This window comes from Pleuronectes platessa, chromosome 19 (genome assembly GCF_947347685.1).
Source record: "Pleuronectes platessa chromosome 19, fPlePla1.1, whole genome shotgun sequence".
NCBI lineage: Eukaryota > Metazoa > Chordata > Actinopteri > Pleuronectiformes > Pleuronectidae > Pleuronectes > Pleuronectes platessa.
Window position 1 is genome coordinate 20,257,336 of NC_070644.1, and position 20,579 is coordinate 20,277,914.

Below are 20,579 nucleotides of genomic sequence, written 5' to 3' on the forward strand. Positions count from 1 at the left end.
TTTATTTAACAAAGAGCTTTTTGAAAACTTGTGCGTAATATTTATATATTTTAAAAAACAGTTTGTTTTGTAATGAAACCTCAGACGTCATCTTATAGAAGATGCAATATCTTTTCTATCTTTACTGAACTTTGACCATAGAAACATTAATGATACTAAATATTCATTGATTAACATTAATTGATTAATATAATTTCATATATAGCTTATTAGTAGCATTGTATTGAAGGTGTTTGTGATTTTTCATGTATATATTGTTGATTTATTGTAAGGGGCCCTCAGGTGTCTGTGAAAGGGGCCCTTCAATAAGATTTATTATTATTATTACTATTATTTTGGGGCAGCAAAAATGTTTCCTGTGTTTAACTCACAAGTTTTAAATAAACCTTCCAAACATATTAAATATATTAGGAGCAGTAACAGAGGGACAGTTTGTCACAGCTTCTAAATTCAACATTTAATTTGTGGACCAATTTGTATTTTAGTCCTTTTTAATATTTTGTATTTAGAGTTATAATAAAATCAATTTAAAGGTAAAATATTTAAAAGTGAGAATATCTAAATATCTCACAAATGAATGTTTTGTCAGCTGTCAATCATCACGGTTCACAGTTTTCATATCATCAAATAATTGAATTAAAACCAAACTTGTCAGGAACATGAAAACCTGAACAGATTTCAGTGTGACTCAGTTTAACTGGGTCAGTGCAATAAAGTGAATTAAATAATAATTAATTGAATCAAAGTCTCTAAACTCTCCCTTGATCTCTAACACGTGAAGCTTCATGTTGACTCTTTATTTAATTTATTATATTTAAAAAGTTGGAAGCTTCACCTGCTTCAGAACATTTTGCTGATCAAATCTTTTCTGTGTATTTTCCCCTGAAAACTTTCTCTCATCCGACTGTGAGATTCCATCGATTGTGAACACGCGCAGATCTGTTGATAATCTTTTTATCTTGAGGAAAGAAAACGCTCGCAGCCGAGATGCAGCAACTTTTGGGAACATCAATAATGGATAAATACACAAACTGGAACAACACGACTCTCTGATCTCGACAAAACTTTCAGCAGGGCAACAAAAAAACTCAAAACAGTTTGACTCCAGAGGGATTTAGAAAAAAAAAAGTGTGGGAGGAAAGGAAAGTAGGACAGTTTGATTAGTTTCAAAATAAAAGCTGGAAAAAAACCACTTAAAAAACAGTTTGACTAAACTTAGACGGATGTGAACGAGCTCAGAGGCAAAAAATGAATTTGTGGGAAAGAAAGAAAAATTGACGTCTTTGAGGAGGAAGACACCGATGGACGAGAGAGAGAGAGAGAGAGAGAGTTTTGTTGCTTCGCTCCGTCGATCAATAATAAAACGGAGTCTGAACCTCCTGCTGCGTTTTAGACTTTTATTTATTCTTCACCTGAAGGACGAATCCAGGCGACGACAAAAACCACAGAAGAAGAAACAATCGAGGCCAAAAGACATGAAATAAAGAAGAAGAAGAAGAAATAAAGATAAAGATTCAGAGAAAATAAGTTATTAAATCTCTTGACATTTTCACACGGTCTCTAATGATCCTAATGTTCACGTTTGAATTCAAGATATTTTGGTTTAATTGAAACAGAAAGAAAAGTTTGAGAATCTTTCTGATTAACTTCTGTTTCACTCTTGATATATTTTCCTCCTGAAGTTGAAAGTGAATAACTTGAGTTAATAACTTTAATCATCTCTCACCTCGAGTTATTATCAACACACTTTACTCTTATGTCTTTAAACCGCACGAGGCCAAAGAGATGAAAGAGAAGTGAGACTTTGATCCTTTGATCTGAGTCGAGATCAAACTGCTCGAACTCATCGTGATGTTCATAGAAGAAGAGAATTTAAACAACAGGAGAAAGTTCATCGTCACTTCATCTCTTCAAATGTCCGTTCGGATTCGTCGAGACGGAATCTAGAGTTTTCATTCTGGATTCAGAAGAACACACAGGAAATGATGCTCGGGTATCAAACCTCTGACCCGCCGGTTAGTGGACAAGCCGCTTTACCCCCTGAGCCTCAGTCGAGGTTAAAGAAAAGGAGACGGAGAATCAAACACACGTTTTCATCTTTAATAGACACAAAGTCAACAACAGCAACACATGTTGTTAATATGATGCACAGTAGATTCAACCTGCACTGTTACACTGTGGAGAGCCTGTATACATGCAACACACACTCACGCACACAGACACGCACACAAATATCTACACTATTTTTACTCCGGAACAATAAATATTGAATCACATCAAAAACAAAAATTAGAACAATTCTGAAACATTTAGTGTGAAATTGAGAAATGAACAGAAGGTGATTTAAATGAATAATCAGCTGACGAACCAGGAAATGGTTTGATTTTCACACGTGAGGAAAAGAAGCTGCTTCACAATAAAATGAGAGGAGAAAGGGAAGAAACTATATAAATCATCTGTGAGAATTATTCTCCTGTTATGATCTGTTTTTATATGAAGAATCAAAAAGCTGCAGTTTACAGACGTCAGGTTTCTCATGAAGCTTCAGAGACACGTCGCTTCTCTAGCTTCAGCGGAGATCCTTGTTCTTCTGGCTGGATGAGCCTGATCTTCATCACTTGTTATTTACTCTCCAGCTCTTCCTCGGCCTGCTCTACTCTTCTCACCTTTACCCACCCCCCCCCCCCCTCCTCCCCCCCCGAGACGCTGCCAAAAACTGATTTCTCCCCAAACTGTGAAGAGCGGTGGAGAAAATGTGGAATCAAGATCTCAAAGAGGACTTGACGTGTGTGTCTGTGTGTGTGTGTGTGTGTGTCTGTGTGTGCGGGGGGGGGAGGAAGTTGTGAAAAGCTTTGACACGCTGCAGTTTCCAGGTGTGTGACGTGTGAGAAGCTTTCTGACGGCTCTGATGAAACTGACAGGAGCAACATGACGGAGTGGAGGTGACGTGCGTCCAACACACAGTAAATAACTTTATTCATATCCTTTGATATTCTCCTTTATCTCTGCATTAAACTCTGAGGGATAAAATGTTTTAAAGCAAGAAGCTCCTCTGTGACATTTACAACAGTTGCACAATCAGACGTTAAAATAAAAATGTGTCCCGTTAACACAACGTCCTGGTTTTACAGACGCAGCCTAAAGAAAGTTTCTCTTTACACATAACGCTGCTGTAGCGGTTAGCATTCCTCATAAGAAGTAATGGGTGTGTTAGCGCCAAGCTAAAGAGAGTTGGTTTTCTTTAATCATGGAATTTTCTCCTGCTTTTCTATCTTTTGAGGAATTCTTGATATCGTAAGAAGACTTTAATCGATAAGTTAAATCTTATTTTACAAGTTAAAACAACTGGAAACGTTTCAGATGAGATGAGAAGTCATCTGAGTTCAGCGCCAGGCAGACGTCACGTTAGCCACAATAAATACACACAACGGGATTCACGCTCACTGTACAAGATCAACACCAGCCTACATTACACAGCAGCTCTGATGATATATATATATAATGTATATGTACACTATCATATCTGGAGGAGACCTCTTCAAGGTCAGAGCAACAAGAAAACTGAAGCCAGGGATAAAATGAGGCAAATAAAAAAATCAGCTGCTGTTTCCTTCAAATTTAAAAAACTTCAGAAACGTTTTACATCACGAGAAATGAAGTGAGGAGAAAAGATTTAGAACCAAAATGTGGTCGAACAGAAACAGAATGAAAACAGTGAGACTGAAGAACTCGAACAAATCAAGTCTCACTTTCTGATCGACTCCTCTCAGTTACATGTTAAATTTAATATCATCTTTGACGAGCTGTGATGATCGGGACTCTAACGTTTGTGGTGAAGAGTTTTGTGAAGGAACAGGAATGAGGAGAAGATGCAAACGACTCCAAACACATCAATGCAGTTTAAAATGTAAACGTGGATTCAATCAGGAACTTTAAATACGTGAGAGTGAGTTCACTCAGGAAAATAATTTAACAGGAAGAAGAAGTCATCAAGTCCTGAAGCTGCTTCGTTCCTCGTCTGAGGAACTTTGGATGAAGATGTGGAAACTTCCTCAGCTTCATTTTACACTCTTAACATTTTGGGGCTAAAATGAAATTGACCACGAGAGAATCTTTTCTGTTTCTGCCTCAGAAAAGAAAACTAAGGTAAAAGGAGTCGGACCCGAGGCTCAGACCATGAAGCGGTGCTCCTTCCCGTCGTGGGCCATCAGGATCACGTTGCGGTTGGAGGTCCAGATGAGGCGGGCCAGCTTCAGGTGGTTCTGGGAGCCCGGGGACGCCGGCTGCACCGGAGGAACCTGGAAAGTCTTAATGCAGCGGAGCTGAGGGGCCGAGTTCAGCATCCCGATGCTGCCCAGCAGACTGGTGTTCATCTGGGGACCAACACAACATGAGGCTCTGTCCACTGGTCAGTAACCATCACCTCCACTGGGTGAAGAGCTCATCACCTTCAAGGAGGTCATGTTCCCACCCCTGGAGCTTTAGGTTCTGTCTGATTACGCAAACATCTACTGGGAATTTGCTTTTAGTGATGAACTGATGAATCCTCGTAGAAACGAAGACACTGAAAAACTTCTTCAGTAGTTCAGACTCTGAGCGACTAGCGGCTAGCGGCTAGTGGCTAGTGGCTAGCAGATAGTGGCTAGCTGCTAGTGGCTAGTGGCTAGCAGATAGTGGCTAGTGTCTAGCTGCTAGTGGCTAGTGTCTAGCTGCTAGTGGCTAGTGTCTAGCTGCTAGTGGCTAACGGCTAGCAGCTAAAGGCTAGCAGCGGAGAGCAAGGAGCTGAGGACAGTGATGTGTTTCTAACATCAGATCATTTAAACATTTTACAATCAACACTGATCAACTTTATCAACCTGAAGATGAACTTGTCTCTTTTAAAATGTGAGTTGATGTTAAAATGTTAAAAGCCACTAGCCACTAGCAGCTAGCTGTTAGCCACTAGTTGCTAGCCACTAGCAGCTAGTGGCTAGCGACTAGCAGCTAGCAGCTAGCAGTGGAGAGCAAGGAGCTGAGGTCAGTGATGTGTTTCTAACATCACATCATTTAAACATTTTACAATCAACACTGATCAACTTTATCAACCTGAAGAGGAACTTCTTTTAAAATGTGAGTTCAGTCACTGCATCAAGAAGTCAGAGCCTGAAACTGGACACAGCCAGAGAGAGTGTGTGTGTGTGTGTGTGTGTGTGTGTGTGTGTGTGTGTGTGTGTGTGTGTGTGTGTGTGTGTAGGAAAAACACAGCCAGTAGAAACTCTATCGTTTCCTGAGACGACGCTGCCCCTCCCTCACACACACACCGACACAAACACACACAAACACACACAGACACTCACACACACTCACACACACACACAAACCGACACAGCGTCTGCCAGCTCATTACCACAGCAGCCGTCCTGCCGGCGCAGCAGCAGCGGTTTATGCTTACAGTAATGCCATTAGTGTGTGTGTGTGTGTGTGTGTGTGTGTGTGTGTGTGTCGGCAGACAGTCGTGTCAGAGGTCGTAAAGACCTTTCATTCAAAATAACAGTTCTGGGAAGAAGATAAGAAGAACATGTCTGTCTGTGTTGACTGTCTGTGCTGTCTGTGCTGTCTGGAGACGTCCACGCTCACATTCCTCTGAGTTACACTTCAGGTTTTATAAATTAATTTATTAATAATTTATAAGAAATCTATAGAAAAATTTGAATAATTCAATAAGTCAAATGAGAAGTTCCTCATTTTTATGTTTAAAAATAAGTTGTTGGCGACTGAGTCTCAGTTTCACTGCTGCTATAAAGATATTAACTTTAAAACTATTTCTGACAGAGAAATGAAGTATTGACCAATAAATGAGAGATGAATATCTGTGTGTGTGTGTGTGTGTGTGTGTGTGTGTGTGTGTGTGTGTGTTTGTGTGTGTGTGTTGTTCACCTGCCAGAAGGAGATGTGGCTGTCGGCGTTAGAGTAGGTTGCTAGGTAGCGTCCGTCAGGGGCGAAGGACACGGATGTGATTGGACCTTTATGACCGTGGATGTTCTGCAGAGAGAAAACATTATTATTAATATTAATATTTCTTTGTATTCGTAACAGAAATCTGTTTTTACGTCAAACACAGAGAAGAAGATAAACTGATGAGGAAGAAGACGACTGAAGTTTCCTGCTCACAAAGTCTGATGTGACGCAAACATGTTCATTCACCATAAAATCATATTCAACACATGGGAGCAGCTATTAAGAGAATCAAAAATGGATGAAACAACTTTGAATGGATCCCGTGTTTATCTCGTGTGCAGCTCAACACTGACACGATGTCGTCAGTTGATTAAATCAGGTTCACTTCCTCCAGCAGCTGTTTCTCTGCTGAGACGTGATGAAGAACAAACTTTCCTCTTCGTCGAAACGTTTTAACGCCGCCTCAGAAAAAGACTCATTTTTCCGCGGCGCCGCCCGGATTCCCCCGGACAGTGAGTGTTTGGTTTGGTGGAGTTAACTCCATCAGCGGGGGGGGTGGTGGTGGGGGGGGGGGGGGGGGGGGCAGCTTCTGCTCCAACATATGCTGCCATTCGCCTGCAGAACTCTGGGGACAGAATCAAGCGACGCCGCGCCACGTGTAACGCAATAAACCGTCCCACCAGATGCACGGTGTGTGAGGCAATAACCGCCCCCCCACCCCCCCACCCCACCCCCCCGCCTCCGCCTGCGACTGGCTTTACAAACTCTCACCTCCAGATGAGATTAAGACGCGTCGCCTCAGGCGCTCAGACCCTGAGATAATAACCGTCTGCCACGATTAAAGCAGAAAAAAACTAATAATGCAATGAAATAAAAAATCTCATCTTTTTAATTCGTTCTCTTCTTTTCTTTCTTTGCTGGAAACACGATTAGATTCCAGCAGAATAAAAATAATCTCTCCGGCTCCTTCACCTCTTTCCTTCATCTCTCTCCTAATGAATCCCTTCATTTTGATTTCTTTCACCTTCCAGTGTTCCCCCCCGTCACCAGTTCTCCTCCAGTAGCTTCTCCTAATCCCATTAACACCACCAGTGGTCAGTGATCAGAGCGAAGAGGAGAAAACTGTCTGTCGGCAAATATTCATCAAACCAGAAAACATTTTCTATTTTTCAAAATCTCCACAACTGAAGAACCTTATTGTCCAAATTCATCTAAAAATTAAAACATACCTTACAAAAACATTTCTTTAATAAATTTTTTCTAACTGTAGTTATTGTTAAAACCTTCAAACACAAAAACACACTCTGACCTGCAGCCTCTGGCCAATCAGAGCTCCTGCCTCTGCTCTGTGGGCGGGACTTAATTAATGTTTATGAAGTGGAAACTTTTAATGTTAAATCAGCACAAAACTTACATAAGGCTGAGAAATGAAATGAGAGGCAGCAACTGGAGCCAAAGATTTAAAATTAAAAACTAAATCTGAAGAAATTAACGATACGCTCTCGTCCAATCAGATCGCAGGTCTGAAAGATTCAACACAAAGACGAGTGGAACCATTTAATGTGATTCAAATATTAATGATTTCATATATATTATGATGAGTGTTAGTGAGTGTGTGTTAGTGAGTGAGTGTGTGTGTGTGTGTGTCACGGTGGACTGAATACCAAATCAATCAGCCTATCAGAGAGCAGTGAAGCAAACTGAAACCATTTACAGCAGCACTCTGTACTTCACTACACCTGGCGCCTGGGGACTGTGTGTGTGTGTGTGTGTGTGTGTGTGTGTGTGTGTGTATGCACGTCACAGAAGGCTTATCCCATTTTGTTCCCATCCCCCATGATTGACAGCTCTCAAGCTCCACCTCATAATAATATTTTCCTGGTTGAACGAACGCGACTTCGGGCACTAAACTGTTAAATAACTGTATTTGGTTAATTTCTGTTTAAATAAGTCCACTTCCTGTTGCGAGGCCCCGCCCACATGGAGGCGAATGTGGGTCCTGAAAGTTTTGACGACCAGGAGGAGCTGAGGCTGCTCTTTGATTGGCTGTTGCAGACACTCCCACTGTTAATTACAGCCAATAGGTATTGATTTTCAACTCTAACGTGATTGGTTGAGCCCTGACGCCGTCTCAGGTGCGTCCGACGTCACCGAGCCACGTCCACCGCGACAAGCCGACAACAACAGACGGAGATGAAGGAGCTACATGAGAAAACAACTGACATCACTGACTGTGAGTCAGTTGGTTGAAGAGATGAATTCCACTAAGAGACGCTAGTTTTAATATTGTCCGATCTATCTGTGTCAGCCCCTATGAATCCATATCAGCTCTACTGTCAGAGCGCCACTGGCTCGGCTCATTATGGGATGTGGAGGCTCGGAGTGGGAGGTGTGAGGCGGCACCTCCAGCTCCCGACGTCTCCTCCGGACTCAGAAAGAAACAGATGCAGACGGAGAGAAAGATCATTCAGATTGTTTCTTTGTGTTCAATTAGTGGAGTCTGTTAAAGAAGCCGAGCAAGCAGCTGGACACACACACACACACAACCCCACACACACAACCCCACACACACACACAACCCCACACACTGAGTAATGCAGCTGACAAAGGACTGTTCACGGAGGCTGATCAAAGCTGTGGCAGATGGTCATGCAGGGACAAGCTAGCTACGGTTAGATGGACACACACACACACGGACACACACACACACACACACACACACACACATATACACGCACTAACACACACACCCCCCCACACACACACAGACTAACACACAGATTATGAGTAAAAACTCTCACGTCATCTTTTCCTTCATCTCCTCCTGATTCTTTCTTCACTTCCTTCCTTAGTTATCACTTTATCTCCATGTTGCTCTTTTCAACCCTTCATCCCTCCTGCAGCTCTTCTCTTCTTTCTTTCCTCATTCACTCTTTTTCCTTCCTCCTCTTTTCTCTGATTTCACAAATCAAATCATTTATTTATTTTTTGTTTTTCTGTGAACTGAGCATCTGGGACCAGTGATCTCATGAAAATATAAAACACTGGAAGTGAAAATATTTTTGTAATAAGAAAAGCTTGTTGTTATTTATCCCAAACTTCCTGAAGTGGTTTGACAAATTCCACAAATGTGTTAAAACCTATGTCCCATCTGCTAACGTGGAGGAGGCGGGGTTTATGACCTGTACTGCAGCCAGCCACCAGGGGGCGATCCAGATGATTTGGCTTCACTTTTGGGACATTAAAACATTATATAACAAATAAACTCCAGACTCAATAAGAAGTATCAGAGATAATGAAACCTGAAAGATACACATTCCTATAAAGAGAATAAAGCTTTAGCTTGCATTAGTGAGGAAACACACACACGCACACACACAATTCCCACAAAGGCTTCATCTATTAAATGTTAATTACTTCAAATAAAACACACAAAGGGAAAACGTCTCCTGTCTTTATGTCGTGAACACAAACGTAAACACACGAGATGTTGGCTGAACAGGGGCCAGTGCAGTTATCAGATATAAATGACCCCCCCCCCCCCCCCCCAACAAGCTAGACTGCTCAGGTTACTGCAAATCAATACACAGCAAATTACCAACACACACACACACCCACTGCACAATCACACACACACACAATCAAACGTAAAAGTGTGCAAAGACAGAAGCGTGATTAAGAGACTCATCACTTCATCGTTAATCAACGATTGAGGGAAAGAAAATAAGTGATAGCAACAAAACTCCTCCTTCCTCCTGTCGTTTCTCCTCCTCTCTCACCCCCCCCCACCCCCCATCTCCCATCGTTCCCTCTCTTTTCTCCCTCGGCTCTCCTCCCACAGGAGAAAGTTAAAAAAATAATAATTATAATTATCATCATTAAAAGGACAATGTGTCATTTTACAACAATGCAAGAAAGATGTAAAGTAAAGGATATGGATGGATGGATAAAGAGATGGATGGATGATGGATGGATGATGGATGGAGGTGTGAGGAGGGAGAGCTGGACTTGATTGAACAACAGAGCTGAGGAGACGTGCAGCGTGGAGTTTTGGACGAACCTGACATTTTCCCGTCCGAACATCGTAGAGCGCCACCGAGCCCTGTCGAGCTCCGACAGCGATGCGGTGGCTGCGGTCACAGTAACCGACCATGTAGAACCTGGGGGGGGGGGGGGGGGGAGAGAGAGAGAACCACACTTCAACATGGAGCAGCCAGAAAATCAGCAAAGAAAGATCTCAGCCACTTCCTGTCAACACTGTTTAAACACTTCATTCTCTAGACTGGATCTAAAGATGGACAACACGTCTCCACTTCCTCCTGTCGTTACAAAGTGAAGCGTGGACGCAGGGTTTACTGCAGCCGGCCACCAGGGGGCGAGCATGTTTGGACCACGTATTTACTGTCCATCCTCTATACACCTGCATTTCTTTCTTTATTTCTTTATCTGCCAGGAAGTGAAGGAAGGACACAAACACACACGACAGTAATCTATTCACACATTCATAAACAGATTGAGTTGCCCTCAGGCTGATATCTGTCACCCAGTCAGTTGACCTCTGACCTCTAACATCAGCCTGGGGTCAACTTGCCTTAACTCCTCCCCAAGTCACCGCCCAACTGACCTTGTAAGGACGTGCGTGGGGAGGGTTGTTAACACCCACTTACTTGCATATCGCAGGGAAACACTCCTGCAGACCTTTCTTCTTCACCAGAGAACTTTCGATGCAGTACATGATGATGTCCATCACCTGAGGAAGAGGAGCAGACATTAGATCTTCTTCTTCTTCTGATGATCTGATCGGTGACTTGACGTGAGAGGTTGTGTGTGTTCACCTCGACCAGCAGATCCACCACGTCTCCCGGCATCTTCTCTACCAGGATGTCGATGACTCGCAGGATCTCGGTCTTGGCTCGGGTCAGAGTGGTGGTGTGAACGTTCTGCTGCGACTGAGAGTTGGCCTGGGCTGCGTTGTACCGGTGGACCTGATCCACAGACACATTCAAATATCATTTATCACTGGGGAGCGATGCATGAACATGAAAAACAGGGAACATGGAATCGATTATGCCGACACGTCTGATGTTTGTTTGAAGTCTCACCTCTCGTGCAATAGTGGTGATGAAGGCGGGCGGCCGGGCAGTGGCGATGAGAGAGAGGGCGTGGCGAGAAGAGCGAGCGGAGTCCGCCGGCGGGTTGAGAGGCAAACCCATCGTGATGCTGTGGAGAGAGAAATGAGAACATTGTTATTAATAAATCACAAAATACACAAACAACGGATAACACATGTTTAAGCTTTAATATGTTTCAATAAACTGAGTCTTTACATGTGGATGTGAGGATCTGTGGATTGTGTTCACAGTAATGAAGGAACATGGAGCTGTGTCAATAACTGATGGATTTTTTATCATTTTAGAAAAGAATAGAATAAGATTTATATAAATCACGTTTTAATTACATGTGCATTAATCGCTGCGTTGCACATTTTTCTTGGGATGGATTGATAATAAGACAAAGAAAAGAAAATCACCATATTAATCCTTATACCGATATATAACAAAATAGCAATTGTAGAAAAAAACGACATTTAAATAAATAATTTCAGCGCGAGAGAAAGAAAATTAGATAATAGTGAGAAGCTAGGCGGAGAGAGAGAGAGAGAGAGAGAGAGAGAGAGAGAGAGAGAGAGAGAGATGGAGCCTTACTAATATATGGAGTGAAGAGATTAGCGGGAAGCTTATAATGTCAAGGCCGAGTCAATGGGAGCCATTCACCAGACGACAGCATAATGGACTCCCACAATGCAACAAGAATTAGACACACACACCCTAACAGCTGGCCCCACACCCCTCTGAGTGTGTGTGTCTGTGCGTGTGTGTGTGTGTGAGGAGGAGAGAGAGAAAGAGAGCGGCCGAGCAAGGCCACCTTGTTAACAAATGACTCTTGGGAGGGGGGGGGGAAGTGATGGGCGAGCGGCCGAGCTGCACGATTCATCTCCTCTGATTACAGATCACAGCTACAGATTGTGTAATTAATACTGGTAATATATTGGCAATATATCAGCAATATTGAAATGTTTAATTTCATTTAGAGAGGCGGCTGTAATTGGAAACAGTCACCGTGTTGATATAAGGCAGCAGGAGAGCAGGGAGCTAATTGTACTGGGAAGCACCGAGGTTAATGGGCAACATTTAGAATGTAATGAAATAATCTGGATTATCATTAGAGTCTCACACTCTCACACACACACACACTCTCACACACACACACACACACTCACAGACCCACACTCACATACTGTTTTCAGGCATGAACTACAGAAAATATCAGGACCCAATTTTTTGGATATTTTACTCATCAACTCACTCACTGGGAAGCTTCACTGACGTTTTACTGTCGGCTGCAGGAAAAGACCCAGAAAATGTCTTGAGCACCAGTAAAGCCACAGGTCCTGAAACTACCTGGACCTCGGCTCTGGTCTAAAAGCTGTTTTATTAATTAAAATAACTAATAAATCAATTTTTTCTAGAACATACGGCCTCAGAGTTTTTTTACAGTCATAGATGAAGACTTCATGGTCGGAGCACTTGGATTAGATCACATTAGTGTAAACGTAAACTCCAGTACAGGTTAATAAATTATCTATAATCTATGATCTATACATTATACATAAATTACAGCTCTACAAACAGCACATTGTGTTTAAAGCAGAGTTCAGACCGAAGCCTTCATCCAGTCTGGAAACGTTCGATGTTGTTACGTCAATTATCAATTATCATCATTGAATTTTCTATAAACTTAATATTAACTTATGATTCAGTCTTTAAATGCAGCACTATCTGTCTGTAGAGCAACACAAAATAAACACACACACACACACACAGACACACACAGACACACACACACACGTAGGGTTAAGTGTGTGAACCTGGCAACATGACTGCATTCACAGCCAATATCACGCTGACATTATCCAGTCAATACCAACACCCACACACACACTCTCACGCACACACACACTCTCACACACGCACACTCAGGATTGGAGGTATTGATTTCTGTGTGTGAGGGAGGACTGTGTAACGTCACGTGATGAAGAGCCGCTGCTGCACAGAAACCAGTGCTGCCTGTTTAGAGTCACTGGTTTGCTCGGTGCTCGGCTGCAGAGAAGCAGACTGAACGTTTCACTGATCGATCGTCTGATTGGTTCAAAATATAAAAATCAGCTGTTTATCAACTGCTTAATTCACTGAGCATCAAATCCCAGCGAGTGTTTTCTGCTCATGAAGGTTGATGTCACAAGAAGTTAAAGGTCTTTAGGTTTATGTAAAACAGACTCAGACATATGACCAGCAGGTAAAATGTGTGTGTGTGTGTGTGTGTGTGTGTGTGTGTGTGTGTGTGTGTGTGTGTTACTGAATCCTGTCTGTCTGTAAAACACTGATGGGCATGAGACAGTAATGAGTTATTAAACAATAAGAAAATGTGATGTTTCCAATATCATCTTTGTGTTCTGTCACATTTCACTTTCCTGTGTGTACATGTGTTAGTTATCATCCATTTTGATTTGAGTTCCTACAGATTTACAAATATCATACAAATAAATCTTACTTTATTATCTATGCATCTGTTCAAGTTCTTCTGCTACGATTAAATTGTGTTGTTTTCAGTTCTACTACCAAACACGCACACATACACACACATACACACAGACACACACACAACACACACCAGACATATCTATACTCATTTAACCAGGCTGCCCCGGCTTCAGTTTCAACCTTAATAGGATCAACTCATATTGGCCAGTTAGATTTCAGCAGCAACACACACACACGCATGCACACGAACACACACGCAGACACACACACACTCCTTTGTGTCATACATGAAAAGACTCCAGTGAATTACCCTCTCTACGTGACCTGTGACCTTCACTTGTGTAAAATGCTGCTTCACCTTAACCACGACCTCACTGTGATTGTATAAAAGCAGCCGTGACCTTTGACCCCCCTCGCTGCTGGATGTGATGCCGATGGTCCAGGAAGTGAAAGTGAGTCTGCTGCCGTTAAACTGGTTAAACTGGTTAAACTGGATCAACAGTTACAGTGACGGATGTAAACCAAGTGATTATTTTTAATAAATGTAACTTTGCTTTCACAAGGTCGACGGGTCAGTTTGGTCATAAACCAGAATTCATCTCCAATATTCAGCTGGAAACTTCTCAAACATGAAGAATTCTGGGTCAGGAAGCAGAGGATCATGGGTAATATCCAGCGTTCAGATGCGTTTCACACATGAGCACAGACCAACACACATGAACACAGACCAACACACATGAACACAGACCAACACACATGAACACAGACCAACACACATGAACACAGACCAACACACATGAACACAGACACAGGACTCACATGTCAGAGCAACGCAGACATTGTTACATCATCATAATGTCCTGCAATCAGATTACAGCCCGGCTTCCATAACTCAGTGTGTCTGCCTAAGTGTTTCTGCAGAGTGTGTGTCTGTGTGTGTGTGTGTGTGTGTACACTGGAATCTGAGAGGGAGGCTTGAACAATCGAGTAAACGCACACAAACATTAAATCCAACCAATCAGTTCAGTTGCTGAGCAGAGACATGTTCAGTGTGTATTTAACACAAAGATCTTTACACCAGCTCTGTTCTCACTGGTTTCAGTGTCTGTACTGAACCGGCCTGATCTCAGTGTCTGTACTGAACCGGCCTGATCTCAGTGTCTGTACTGAACCGGCCCGTGTGGTCTGTTGGTCTGTGGTGATGCTGGAGCAGCTATTTCACTGAAACTATGAAAGTGACCTGCAGTAATCGAGCCACAGCCAATAAAGAGTAAAGAGCTGCTCACGTGTTTATTCATAGTTCAGTGAATGTTCTATCGGCAAAAATACTAATAAGTTAGATGTCTCATTAAAGCTGAGGTGCGTCTCCAGAGCAGCTTTTTCTGTTTTACTTCCACAGACAAGAATCTGATTTGTCACATTTATTCTCTCTGATCCTCTTATGTGTTATTTACTGAGACAGAATTCATTTCCAAGACCTGGTTCAGAATATGAGATAGAAAATGAAATTGTGTCAATCAAAGCAACATGTGACATCACGTGTGTGTGTGTGTGTGTGTGTGCGTGTGTGTGTGTGTGGTGGTGGTGGTGGGGGGGGGGGGACTCACTTGGCCAGCTGCTTCTCTGCGTCGGCACAGAGCTCCAGAAGTCCCATGAGCACGGCGGACACGTCCATGTACGGCTCCCACACGGTGAAGCCTCGGCCAATCAGGTCGATGGCGGTGCGGCGGATGGTGCTGTGGGGGGGCAGCTTGGGGCTGGGGGGCTGCAGCAGCAGGAAGGTCAGGGCCTTACCTGCAACCAGTAGAACCAGTGGGATCAGAGCATTGTGGGGGGTTGAGTCTGGTGGTGGTTCAGACACCATCCAGTGACACTACGGCACATTTATTACATTTTGTTAGTTGTGGTTTCATTAGTTTTCTGCAGGAGTGAATAACATGGAGGAAAATATGACATTAATATGTGATGTGTGCACAACAGTTCACACTTTAGACACGGCATCAGTTTCATGACCTAAAACCTTCCTGTTCAATGTCTAATTAGCTGTTTGTCAATCAGTTCACATCTGTATTCCCAACATAACCAGAGTCCTGACTGGGACTCAGTCGACCCAATGACCCGACACGTGACTGTCAAGCTCTTATGGCAGAAATATGAAAGAACCAACAACAGATCATGGTGAAACGTCGGAGACATCATCAGCTCTACACAACTTCATAGAGCTTCGGTCCGTCCCCCCCCCCTCATGGCAGCAAGAAAGCTATTAAAGAAATAAATATATTTTCTATGAAGAAATCGTATCAGCTCATATAGAAAAGTAATAAATCCTAATGTTTAAAATGAGGCTCCGATAAAAATGATGTAACACACGCACACACACAAACACTCACACACACACATATATATATACACACACACACACACACACACACACACAGGATATGGAGAGGCAGCGGGAGGGAGGTCACTTCAGAGCTGACCTGACATTTGAGCCAGTCTCTGTGGGGACAGACTGACCATTAAGACTCCAGAAAATATCCCCCATCCCTCAATAACATCCCCCATCGTCCCAGCACACGCACACACACACACACACACACACTCATGCCCCCCCCCCAGCAGGCCTGTGTGTCTCTGCCAGTCTCACCCACAGCAGCCTGACGTCCAGAGCTTTTAGCAGATTCCTCACAAAGTGCTGCTCAGAGATAACGTCAGTGAAACACAGACAGAAGCAGATGTGATAATATGTGAAAATCTGGATTTCCAAATGTGAACAGAAAAGATGCTTCTCACAGGAAGTTCAGACATTTACTTAAAAAAAAAATATGATTTCATTATATGGTTATGTTGTTTCTACTTTAGCATCAGGAGGCTCTTGTGTTTTACCGCCTGGATCCACTCGCAGATCGATTCCCTTCACTGTATTTTCACTTTACATCTAAATGTTAAACATACATAATATGAAGGAACATGTGATATAATATAATACGGATCCTTTACTTTCAGTCTATATGATCCTGTGGCGGCTCTGAAGCTCTTCCAGCCTCCAGACACACACATAATCTCATCATCAGGCTCTTCTGGCATTTTATCATCGGCCCGCCTTAAATGGCCAACCCGCTTCCTTATTGGTTTACGTGAGCACACGCAGCCTATGAGAGATATCGGTGGAGGTTAACTGTATCAGCAGCTTCACATTGTCGTTATATGTACGAGCTGCGACAGACGGCTAACTGGATTCAAACTGAAAGACAGAAAGTAAAGAGGAGCTCGTGCTGCTGTCAGAGAGAGAAACATGCAGATGAGGCATGTTGTTAGCGTGTTGTTAGCGTGTTGTGACCGACTCGGTGACAGGGTGATGAACTCTGACCCCCGGCCTGTGATCAACACCAGGTAAACAAACAGCAGCGAGAGGTGAAATCAATCATGTTTTTGTTTCGTGCGTCAATAGACACGAAACACTGGACTATAAATATCAGCTGTGGGCTTTAATGAACTTTGACCTTCAGCTAATGATTATTACAAATCATCACGACCACACAGAAATCTATTACACGTCACGATTTCTCCCCCCAGTCCTGTTTACTATCAAATATACTGAGATTTACATTAATTATCAGAGAGAACAAAACAATAAGTGCTTGATTGATTTTTATCATGTGTTTTTCAACCTTTTCATAAATCATATAATATACTGTCCTATGATTTTAAGTCATTTTTACTTTAACCTCAACAGCACTGACGCTTTAAACACAATTTATTTTAACACTGTTCTGTTTTGTTTCAGGTTTCATTTCTGTATTTGCTTTTTTAAATGACTTATGAATATTAATGAGGGACAAAGGTCACGAGTCTAAATTAAACCAACACGGTGAGCAGGGGAACACAAAATGGGCTTTAGGGGTCAGGAGGTCAAAGTTCATCAGTGACAGTGACTGTGTGTGGGCAGGTGTGTGTGTGTGTGTGTGTGGGGGCAGGTGTGTGTATGTGCGTGTGTATGTGAGTATGTGTGTGTGTGTGTGTGTGTGTGTGTAATGAACTTGATTTGGGCTAAATCGTAAACCCCTCCTAATAATTTCACCTGGACAATTAAAAATAGCCGTTAACAATCAGCCCTGTAATTGGCTAGATCGAGATTCAAATTTACGGCCCCTCCCCTCTTGGTTTTCGAGCAGGAAGTGAGCGAGGTCCCGGACTGCGGTCCATCTCTCACGGCGGACATCTTTGTTTAAAGGCCGGCCGGGGCCAAACGAACCGATAGCTATTGACGAAGCATCAGTCGGCCATAATGAGCTGTTAGTTAGAGCAGTAAACATGTCGCATTAACACAGGGAGGGTGATTAAGGCTGGGGGAGGATGGGGGGGGGGGGGGGCGAGTGAGGTGGGAACAACGGAGGGAAGGTGAGGGTGTGAAATGGTGACAGATTGGTGACGTCTGATTTTTAGCGAGCCGGGTCGACCGCTAACCGACTCGCTACTTCGCCTGCTCCTTCCTTTCCTTCCCCCTCGTTCTCTCGCTCTCTTTCTCGGAGCTTAAATGAAAGTTGAAGGTAAATCAATATCCGGGACTTGGTTAGTGGATGAGAGCCGGATCAGACCGGCTGCCGAGAGAGGGAACCACGTTTCAAAGAAGAGGGAGGAGAAGAGCCTGAGTGGGTGAGTGCAAACCTAACTATAACATATAATAATATATAGCACTACTTCTTATATAAGGGTAAAAGTAGCTGTATTTGGTTATCAATTACAATATGTATTAAGAATTCCTGTCAACCACAACCTGGCAACTAGCACGTAGCACGCTGGCTAGTTATGCTACCTCTTGTTCCGGTTAGGTAGCATGTTTTTGGCTAACTAGCATGAACGTGTGGGTCGTTGCTATGTCACCAAGCTAACAACATCTTAAACACATTCGACAAGAGGTGAGTAGTACTCAAATATCTCATATGGTATTTAGCATTTATATTTATATTTGGCAAGTTTATTCAGCCAATCAATGGACGTCCTAAGATTAAGCTACTGTAACGACAAGTAAATACAACTAATCGTTAATTGTACATCAACAAATGTGGGCTAAAATATATATATATATATATATATATATATATCAAGCCAATTGAAAGCTAAAAAAGTATTAATATGACTCTAGACAAGTTTCCTTCCCAAGTTTAATAATCTGAGCAAATTACCAGGAACAGAAAATGATAATTAATTTGCATTTCGCTGAACTACTGATTGATTATTGAGCACAAAATGATAAACTGATGGAGCCAATTCAAGACAATAAGGACAACGTGACTGAGATACAGTGATGACGTTTGTTTGGTTTATTAGTTTTAGGATAATTAGAATCTCCACTTCACAGAAACTTCCTGTGAACTCACATCCTTCATGATCTGCAGGATTTACTCAATCCAGTGTGGTGTTGTGTTGTTTCCAATTTACGCTACAGCAGAGTGTGTTGTGTTGTTTCATCGACTCCTTGACGAAGCTTCAATGAAACAAAATAAATCTTAATTTCCAATCAGCTCTCTTCAATGTGTTAAAATGCCACCATTGGGTAAATGGGCCTCGAAGGAACTGGAGGTCTTTTGCATTTACTGTCCCAGGACGGCTTCCTCCCGATGTAGAGTTCCATCCTGTCCGTCCACATCCTCCCGTCCCTCTGTCATCACCTGTCCTTCTTACATTCCCTCCATCCTTAGGCTCAATCTCCCCCTCCATCTCCCCTCCATTTCCCTGCTCGCGATATGAAAACATCAATCTATACTTGGCTGTATAGACTACTGTACCCTCCCCTCTCTCCGGGTGGACAGCTCTCATTCATCACACGCCGCGCTGTATGCCAACAACACCGATCCATCTTTCAATTTCATAATAGCGAGAGGAGAGGGGGTAGATTGAGAAGAGGGAGGGAGAGAAAAACAACAAACTGTACGAGAGCAGACAAAAGAACGGAGCGAAAAAGAAGAGAAGGAGGGAAAGTGGAGGAAGGGGGGGGGAATGAAAACAGCCAAAGAAGCGAGAGAGACAAAGAGCAGACGACATAAAGAATGTCCCCCCCCCACCACCACACGCCTTTTACAGCCATCTGTAATTGTCTGTTTGAGCTTAAGTAATAAAACCTTTAAAAGGTTCACTAACTCAATGAGGTCGGTCACAGGAGCAAACCCTTCACTTCAATTAGTGAAGACTGACGACAACAACAGCTCCGCTCGCTTGATCAAACCAGAAACACAATATCTGTGTGAGGGGACGGGAGCTCAGCTGCTTCCAGGCTGAGGGAAGTGAGCTGATGTTGTTAAAGCCTCAAAATCCTAAAGTTTCCAACCTTAAAGGGAATGAGAAGCATCAGAGAGGCGAGTAAACCCTGATGTTATTGAAATAATGGTATTTCATAGGGATGATGTCATTTCAACCATAAGATCATGAGTGATTTTTAGACCTAAACAAGCTTCAGATTGTGTCTATTGTCCTGTAGGATGAAGAAATGCACATTAAATGCACGTTTGAACAAAGAATGATTTCGAGAGGGATATCTTCATAACATCCCTTAATACAATATGATGGGAAATAATTTACAGATCAATTTAAAGCTCTGGATTGTCTCTGTAGGACCTGGATTATCGAAAATAATCAGATTTCACAAACCGGGTTTGAAAAAGTAATTATTATTATAACAGGTTTGTGTCGTTCCGAGAGTTTGATGAACACAACTTTAAAAACAACGTCGAACACAACTAACAACAAGCAGCCATGTGCTGTGTTTATCAAATCTGGATCTTAACTCATTCCAAGGTTTATGACATTGGGAATTTCACCATATTCAGTCAAATAAATAAAGTAAGAATAGGTCGGGTACCAGAGTTCTGCCAGTATCACAATGTCTTAATGAATCAAGGGTTTTAAACAGGCGCAGCTCAAGGGGATCAATTAAATCTCGAGTTTGTTTTCTTCTGATGACCCAGGCCAGAGGTGTGTGTGTCTGTGTGTGTCTGTGTGTCCACAGGTGAGCCAGCAGCTGTGTACCGGTCCAACTAAGCA

At 42.7% G+C, this 20,579-nt stretch overlaps 1 protein-coding gene across 1 annotated transcript in view; it reads right to left on the reverse strand.

Moving 5' to 3' along the window:
• Positions 1–2,086: 2,086 nt before the first annotated feature.
• Positions 2,087–20,579, reverse strand: part of LOC128425199 (WD repeat-containing protein 7) — a 61,137-nt gene continuing 42,644 nt past the window's right edge. Inside the window, exons 24-30 of the mRNA XM_053411731.1 lie at positions 15,146–15,332; positions 11,040–11,157; positions 10,773–10,922; positions 10,605–10,687; positions 9,998–10,097; positions 5,917–6,021; positions 2,087–4,373 (exon numbers count right to left, since the gene is read on the reverse strand). Of these exons, the coding sequence (XP_053267706.1) occupies positions 4,170–4,373; positions 5,917–6,021; positions 9,998–10,097; positions 10,605–10,687; positions 10,773–10,922; positions 11,040–11,157; positions 15,146–15,332 (947 nt within the window). The 3' untranslated portion in view covers positions 2,087–4,169. The remainder of the gene's footprint in view (positions 4,374–5,916; positions 6,022–9,997; positions 10,098–10,604; positions 10,688–10,772; positions 10,923–11,039; positions 11,158–15,145; positions 15,333–20,579) is intronic.